Source organism: Benincasa hispida, chromosome 9, assembly GCF_027475165.1.
Source record: "Benincasa hispida cultivar pf3 chromosome 9, pf3_genome.v1.1, whole genome shotgun sequence".
Taxonomy (NCBI): Eukaryota; Viridiplantae; Streptophyta; class Magnoliopsida; order Cucurbitales; family Cucurbitaceae; genus Benincasa; species Benincasa hispida.
In genome coordinates this window covers 43,089,122-43,097,487 of record NC_143486.1, presented here as the reverse complement: position 1 = coordinate 43,097,487, position 8,366 = coordinate 43,089,122, and the positions used below count along the sequence as shown (strand labels likewise).

At 35.6% G+C, this 8,366-nt stretch overlaps 1 protein-coding gene across 1 annotated transcript; it reads left to right on the top strand.

Moving 5' to 3' along the window:
- The first annotated feature begins 271 nt into the window (after nucleotides 1-271).
- A/N-INVF (Plant neutral invertase family protein) lies at nucleotides 272-7,739 on the top strand. Its single transcript, XM_039041916.2, has 5 exons — nucleotides 272-773; nucleotides 1,612-2,005; nucleotides 2,495-2,926; nucleotides 4,418-4,976; nucleotides 7,095-7,739. Exons 2-5 carry the CDS (start codon nucleotides 1,628-1,630, stop codon nucleotides 7,388-7,390), a joined length of 1,665 nt encoding a protein of 554 aa, XP_038897844.1. The 5' UTR covers nucleotides 272-773; nucleotides 1,612-1,627; the 3' UTR covers nucleotides 7,391-7,739.
- The last annotated feature ends 627 nt before the right edge of the window (nucleotides 7,740-8,366 follow it).

Below are 8,366 nucleotides of genomic sequence, written 5' to 3'. Positions count from 1 at the left end.
AATTTTATAAACTGCGAGATTTAAGACATACAACTCAACATATATATCATTTTCTTTTATCGGGATGGACAGATTTCGAAGGATGTTAACATAATAACGAAAATAACCCTAAAAAGATTAGATAGAATATCGAAGATAGGTTCATGTGGAAAAATTTATCCACAAAATAGAAACAATAAAAAATAAAGAAAAAATAAAAAAATAAAAAATGCCCTCACCTACCCGCAATCTTCTTGATTTAGTCAAAAATCACGCTCTTGATTTCTCCTATAAATGAGCTCCCCTTCCCTCCCCCATCGCCTTTCTTTGTACAATAAAAAATCACTATCCGCACCCACCCCACATTTTCCTTAAGAAAATAATAATAATAATAAAGGAATATTAATTTAGGCCCCGTTTTATTAAATATTTAATTCTGCAACGACAAAATTGTCAGACGTTGGCCAGAAAACTACGTCGTTTTGTCCACGTCAGACACAGGTCACCGGCAGTTCCCGGTGGCGCTAAACTCTCTCTCCTTACGTTTGGAACTCCGATGTGTTAGTTTGGAATTGGATTAGAGAGAGAAATACGGACTGGGACGGTCCCCTTCCCGCTTCCTCAGCTATAAATACCAGCTGTTGACAGCGTCTTTTCTTTTTCCCCCTTTTCCTCCTTTTTTTCTCCCTCCCCTTCACTCTCCCCAAACTTTCTTCCTTCTCCGGCCACCATTTTCCGCCCAACCGCCGCTGCTCCTTCTCCTTGCTTCGCCTTCCTCATTTCTGCTCTCTCAGGTATACTCTCTTTCTCTGTCTCTTTATGTTTATCTTTTTTGTTGTGGTTTGTTGTGTCTGATCCTTCGTTGAGCTTCAGATCTGATGATTTTGACGCTGTTGAATGGATGTCTATCTCTGTTTGTTTGTTCTACCTCCTGGATTTTGGCTCTCATCTTCTGATGTTTGTTCTTTTTTAATTCTTTCTGGAAATTGTTTTTCTAGCTTATTCTTTCCGGTTTTGAGTCCGCGTTTTTCCTGATCGTGTTCTTGATCTGCTATCGTTTTTGTGTTTTCGCTCTGCTCTCTCCAGGATCTTTTCTGGTTTGGTCTTTGATTTATTTGTGATTTCTTATTTTGCTAGTTGATTAGTTAATAATTTCTGTGGCGATGGAGTGTGTGTATATATTTGTACGTACTAAAATGCTTTTTCTTTCGGCCAGTTTTACATTTTCGTCTTGCTGAAAGGATTAGAAAGGAGTTTGATGATATGCTGTATGTCTTGTAATATAATAGAGAATTTTAGTTTTTGCAAATCAACTTGCTAGTAATTAATGAGCGTTTCTATATCTGTCTACATTCCTTCGATGCTTGGCGACATGATACGTTTTTTTATTTCCTTCTTTTAGTCATGGGTTTTCTTTCCGTTTTTCTTTTTAGTGTTAAACGTTCGTGTATTTTTGCCCGTGTAGCATAGAAGGCCGGTTTTCCAATCAACTTTACGTTTCTGTTTTGAATTGGAAAAATTGAGGGTTGTCCTTTGGTTCTTTTAAATATTATTATTGTGCTCTGGAAACGCTTGTGGTTTAATGAATGACTAACCGTTTCTCTCTGATGTAACTTTCTGTTCATAACGCAGACAGAGGAAAAAGGAAATGGATGGGCTGGGACTTCGAAATGTGAGCTCTCATTGCTCGATCTCTGAGATGGATGATTATGATCTTTCTCGACTTCTTGATAAGCCTAAGCTCAATATTGAGAGGCAAAGATCATTTGATGAGAGGTCCCTCAGTGAGCTGTCCATCAGCCTTGCTAGGGGAGGCTTGGACAACTTTGAGAGCTCCTATTCACCTGGTGGAAGGTCAGGTTTCGATACCCCAGCTTCATCTACCAGAAACTCGTTTGAGCCCCACCCAATGATTGCTGAAGCATGGGAGGCTTTGCGGAGATCCTTGGTGTATTTTCGTGGCCAACCAGTTGGAACCATTGCAGCATACGACCATGCCTCGGAGGAAGTTTTGAATTATGATCAGGTTAATACCTTTGCAACCAATAAAAAACCCGATAATGATTTTGATGTACCATTTGGTACATGCTAGATGCCCCAATCATGTGAATCTGGAGACTGCAGTGTTGTAGAATAATTATGAATAGCTAATATATTAGGTTGAAGATGTTATTATCTTCTGTTGAGAAAGTTCAAATTAAAAGTCAGAGAACTTATCAGGTAAGTTGTGGGCTAGAAAATGCATCGAGAACTTTAACTCAAAAAGTTTGATTTTCTTCTATATTTACAATTTATGGAAAGAATAGTCCTAGACAACCATATAAGTTAGTTAAATCATAAAACTGGAGCCCCTTGCACCATTTCTTACCACAATTTGTTATGTAATTGATAAGAACTAATTGTATACTTGCAGTTGTTTCTGTAAAAAAAAAAAAATAAATAATAATAATCGTATACTAGTAATGACTTTAACACAAGTCTGAATTATATATCGCTTGTATTGCTTTTCTCTCAGGTTTTTGTTCGGGATTTTGTACCAAGTGCTTTGGCTTTTCTGATGAACGGGGAACCTGAAATAGTTAAGAACTTCCTGTTAAAGACTCTGCAGCTTCAGGGATGGGAAAAAAGAATAGACAGATTCAAGCTTGGGGAAGGTGCAATGCCAGCTAGCTTTAAGGTTCTTCATGATCCTGTTAGAAAAACAGATACCATCGCTGCTGATTTTGGAGAGAGTGCGATAGGAAGAGTTGCTCCTGTTGACTCTGGATTCTGGTGGATCATTCTTCTCCGTGCATATACAAAGTCAACAGGTGATCTATCTCTGGCTGAAACACCAGAGTGTCAGAAGGGAATGAGACTTATTTTAACTTTATGTCTTTCGGAGGGGTTTGATACATTCCCAACTCTACTTTGTGCTGATGGATGCTCCATGATTGATCGAAGAATGGTAAAATTCTTTTTATCTTTTGCTCGTTATGAAGTTACTCTTAGCTGTTTTTCATTTCATATTACATAATTATCATTTGATAATACTTTTAATTAAAATTTATTATGTGATTTCTCTGTATGTAACAACTGAAATTTTCTAAAAAGAATGAAGTTTTTATAAGTTAATGACATCAGTTGATTTTTAATAGGGTAATCCATAAAAAAAAGGAAAAAGGAAAAAAAAGGTTACAGAATGAGGAGGCAGTCACAACAATGTCCTTAAATTTTTTATTCTAGAGCTTGTTATATTTCTCTCTAGGACGTCTTTTAATGATCTAACTGTTGACTTCTTGGACTTGGTTTTTATTTGCATGAAATTATTTGTGTGTGATGCAAACAAATGATTTTATTGTGTTGTGTTACTGCTGTGGGATGTGCTTTGATGGCTTATATTGCATGGCTTCTGACATCGTAAAGTATTAACGTTTTTAATGCCTAATGAACACAAGTGGTCCTGCATAAGTATTTATCAGAACACTATGTCTTTTACTGAAGCATGTATATTCGAAGAGCTAACTTCTTCAGCTGTTATTTTCCCTTCAGTGGACTGTAATGTGATGATGCCTATCATTAAAACAATTAATAAGGGTTTAAACTGTGATTTCATCCTTCTTCCTTCAACTTTATTTCCTTGTCTAACTGGAAAGGCAGAAAAGAGATCTTGCTGCACGGTCAATTTAAAATTGTGTTGATTGCCTCAGTCTTTAAAATTGGGGGATTAATTTAATCAGCTGTCCTGAATTTATCTATTTGCAAACCATTATTTTTAGTCCAGCATAAGCTATAATTAACATCTTTAGTAGTTCAGTCATGTAGACAACTTTTTCTACCCAGAAGTGCGTTTTTGCTGCCTTTGTATAATTTTTGGGAATCAGATTTTGTACTTCATTAGTGCAGTTTGGTATAATTCTTAATCTTAGGTAATCCTATATGCGTTGATATGTTTTGTTTTAAAAATTCAATAGCATTATGCAATTTTTTTGTTTTGGATAAGAAACAATATTTTAATAATTTGGTGTCTACTCACAAAAGTTGTCCTCTCTTTTTAATTAATTAATTTATTTTTGTTGGGATAATTTAGCCATAGATGATACTTTGACTAATTGGAGGGCTTTCTTCTTGTTACTACTTTGGCCTTGGCGTTGGTCTTCCGCTTATTTTGCATATTTCTTTGATATTTGAAATGTCGTGTTTCTAATGAAAAATGTTCTGATACTCATAAAACAAAGTATGGAAGGATAAGACATCCACCTCATCAACTAGACAAATGTTGGTCCACGAATATCAATTTTCTTGGAACCTTCTGTGATTTTATTTCAGATGTTAAAAGCAACAGATAACCTTATCATTGACTGCTTTGCAGCTATGGTGTTTAAATTTAAAGAACACAAGCTGTTTCTGGGAAATATTTACCTTACCTATGTATTTTAACTTTATATTTTTTCCCCAGGGTATATATGGTTATCCTATAGAAATTCAAGCCCTTTTCTTCATGGCCTTGAGATGTGCTCTGGCTATGCTGAAACATGATGCTGAAGGAAAAGAGTGCATAGAGCGTATTGTGAAGCGTTTGCATGCCTTAAGTTATCACATGAGGAGTTATTTCTGGCTTGATTTCCAGCAACTAAACGACATCTACCGTTATAAAACTGAAGAGTATTCACATACAGCTGTAAATAAGTTCAATGTCATCCCAGATTCAATCCCAGAATGGGTGTTTGATTTCATGCCCACACGTGGCGGATACTTTGTTGGTAACGTTAGTCCTGCACGAATGGACTTTAGATGGTTTGCTTTAGGTAATTGTGTTGCAATTCTATCATCTCTTGCCACCCCTGAGCAATCAATGGCTATTATGGATCTTATTGAATCACGCTGGGAAGAGCTGGTTGGAGAAATGCCTTTGAAAATATCATATCCTGCCATAGAAAGCCATGAGTGGCGAATTATTACTGGTTGTGATCCGAAGAATACAAGGTGGAGCTACCATAATGGTGGATCTTGGCCAGGTTTGTTCATTCACTCATTTCTCTCTTCAAGTTATAAAAAAGCTCATCTTGTTTCTTATAATTAATCCGTAAGAGTTTCTAATAATAGCTTTAGGTATAATTAAAGTAAACTGTGCCAGACATTGTTGGCTTGGAATTAGCACGGGCATCAGTGCCTTTCATGCACTTTGATTTGCCAATCATCAATTTTATTGACCTCAAGAAGACAGTGTTAGAAACTGTCTTTTTCTTCCCCTTAATGATTTATTGAAGCGTTAAGCTTATCCACTACTAGATTATAGCTTCTAGCCTAGAGGTCTGAGGTGGAACCTAAATGATAAAACAGAAAAAGTATTAGACAAGTACTTTTTGAAAAATTTCCACGATGATAATTGCAAACTGGTGAATTTCTGGGGGCTATATATAACTTTCATCTATAAAGAATCTAAATCACTTTTTTGTAATTATAAAGTCCGGTTTTAAGAAGGATGCAGCTAGGTGCCTCCTAAGACAAGGGAAACTTGCTAAGACAAGCATTTAGGTTTGTTCTTTTGGGCCTTTTGAGGCATGAAGCATGTGCTCACGATGATAGTTATCTTTTGAAAATCCTAGGGTAACAGGAAAGGAAAAAAAGAAAAGAAAAGATAAAGAGAAGCAGTAAAAGAAAAAGAATGAGGTCACTTGCCTAATCTTTTTTTCCTTTAATCTTTCAGCTCCGTCTAAAGTAGCTCTCTTAGTTTGGACCTATTTGGAATGACTTTTCGAGTTTTTAGAAAAAGATTTTTAAGTATCATTCCAAACAGGCCCTTACTCGTTCTTCTATCTCTTGGTTTCTCTCTCTCTCTCTGCCTCCCCAAATCAACTTTTTTGTTCTTTACTCTCAGAGTTTTCTCTCCCCTTTCTATTTCTCTCAGAACTAAACCTGTGTTTTCATGAACTTAAATGGTAACTACGAGAAATAGCTATGGATGAGTTTCACTATGGCAAACTTTTTTTTAATCTTATATTTTTTATTCATTTTACACAAATGTCAAATTTTCTAGACCCCTGCTAGACGTGATGATTCCATAAAACATTAACAAGATTTATTGCAAGAACTTTAGTGTTATGAATCAAGGTAAGCATAACATTGATAAGATTTATTGGATGAATGTTAGTGTTATGAATGGCTTTCTCCAATCTTCATGTTTATCATGCTGATAATGAAAAATCTAGTCCCCAAAACTATCACTTTAGACCCCACATCAAGATAATAATGAGTATTCCTTGTGAAGTTAAGGTACCAGTCGTGATCAATTTTCCAGCATTATTTGCTTTTCGTTTAGTAATAGTCTTTTGCTGCGTTGATATTGAAGGTCTTACATCTTTCTTGTGAACCGATAAAACCATCCTTATTCTTTTAGTTATTTTGCCGTCACAGTTATCTGGTAAACCGAGAACTTTGCTGGTTCCTGGTTGTATAATAACATTACTTAGTGGATGCCCAGACTATCATCAATGAGGGAGAAAGAGGCGTTGTCCCTGTGCTGGAAATTCCAAGATACTTGATTAATGGATGCCCATAACGAAAAGTTAAATCCAACCAACTTCCGTAGCTCATCACTAGTTCTCTCAACCCCTCTTAAAATCCTTTTGTTCCTTTCCAACGTCGTTGGAGTATCAAGTATGATTATCAATTTCTTTTCAATCACAATTTCATTGATGGTATGAAATTATAAAATGGCAACAAGTGTTGTGAGAGATTACGAAAGGGAAACACTAGAAATTTTCCTAAATTTTCTTGTTGGAAAAGATCCTTGACATTTGCTGCATATTCAAACTTAAGATTGGAGGGCAGCAAGTATCCATAATTTTCTGTGGACCCCTGATTTTATGTGGAAATCGGGAAGGAAAATAGTGGTTAGAATTTTCAAAGCATCTGAAGATGGCTTGGCATCTTATTCTAGTTCTAGCATAAAATTATACATATGCCTATTTTCATTACTCAATGCAGGCGATTCATGAGACACAGAAAGTCAGGATCATCATTTACCGATACTGCATTGCGTATTGCAGTAAAAGATCGTGGAGTTTGGTTGTTAATCTCATCTTTTGGCTTGTTTTTTCATGCTGACATCTTTCTCCTTGCTTTGGATGCAGTGCTACTATGGCTGCTAACAGCCGCCTGCATTAAAACTGGACGACCACAGATTGCTAGAAGAGCCATCGAACTAGCCGAGAGTCGTTTGCTGAAGGATAGTTGGCCCGAATACTATGATGGAAAGTTAGGAAGATACATTGGAAAACAAGCAAGGAAATACCAGACATGGTCGATAGCTGGATACTTGGTTGCAAAGATGATGTTGGAAGATCCATCACACTTGGGGATGATTTCACTTGAAGAGGACAAGCAAATGAAGCCACTGATCAAGAGATCATCATCATGGACCTGCTGAAAGCAGAGAGGCCAAAAGAAACAAAGAGGTACCGTAGTCGAAACCGGGCTTTTTTTCGTTTTCCATTGTAACACTATTCTTTTTACATTTTGGCTGTGTACAATAGAAACTCATCAATCTGCAGAGACTTTTTGGCTTTTTTTGGGTCTTGAAAAAAAGGTACACTGTGTCTCGAGTTTTTGGCACAAAATTCTGCAAAATTCCTTTTGTTGAGATTTCCTCAGCCGCTCAATGAAATGAATGAATGGCTGATTGGCTAAGGGCGAGACACTTTTCGTTTTTAATATATGAACTTTTTGAAATTTTACTGCCCATTCTGAACTTCATTAATAAATGGCCATTCTTGTCATATCTTCTTTCTTGCAGTTTATCTATTTATTTTTTCCTGTTTGAAATGAGGCTGGAATCCTTTAACCTCGAGATTGTTAATACAAACTATGTTCATTTTGCCACTTGTTATAGGGTTAGAAATACTTATTATAATATTGAGTTGAATAGTTGTGAATTAGGTGTTGGGGGTATTTGTTTTTCGTGTTCAATGCTTAAACATGATGTTTATTTACCCTCGTTTGAAATTATACCTAAATTACGATGCTTAAATAATATAGCAAACTTATTTGAAATTATACCTAAATTTTAAGATGGAAAAGAAAAGGTCATTATGTTAAAGTGAACTAAACGATAATTCACATGACACTTCTTGGTTCGACCCATTTCTACAATTTTGGTAAAATTCATGTCGGATTGTTTCTAAGACAAAGAATATGCGTGGGTTTTGATAAAAAAAAAAAAATGAAAAACCATTTTAGCTATTATCATTTATGTAAATGTAATAATGTAATTTCTAAAAAAAAGTGTAATAATGTAATCTGAGTTGGCGAATTCTGTGAGGATTGAAACTGAGTTGTCTATAAAATACAAATATTATTAACATAATAAATATAAATATTTTATTTTATATAATTGTTATTTATGG

Bases quoted from the DNA above. Each gene is read 5' to 3' on its own strand.
- A/N-INVF (XM_039041916.2), top strand. From the start codon at position 1,628: ATGGATGGGCTGGGACTTCGAAATGTGAGCTCTCATTGCTCGATCTCT. The intron at 2,006-2,494 runs GTTAATACCTTT...CTTTTCTCTCAG, and splicing joins AAGTTTTGAATTATGATCAG to GTTTTTGTTCGGGATTTTGT. The intron at 2,927-4,417 runs GTAAAATTCTTT...TTTTTTCCCCAG, and splicing joins CCATGATTGATCGAAGAATG to GGTATATATGGTTATCCTAT.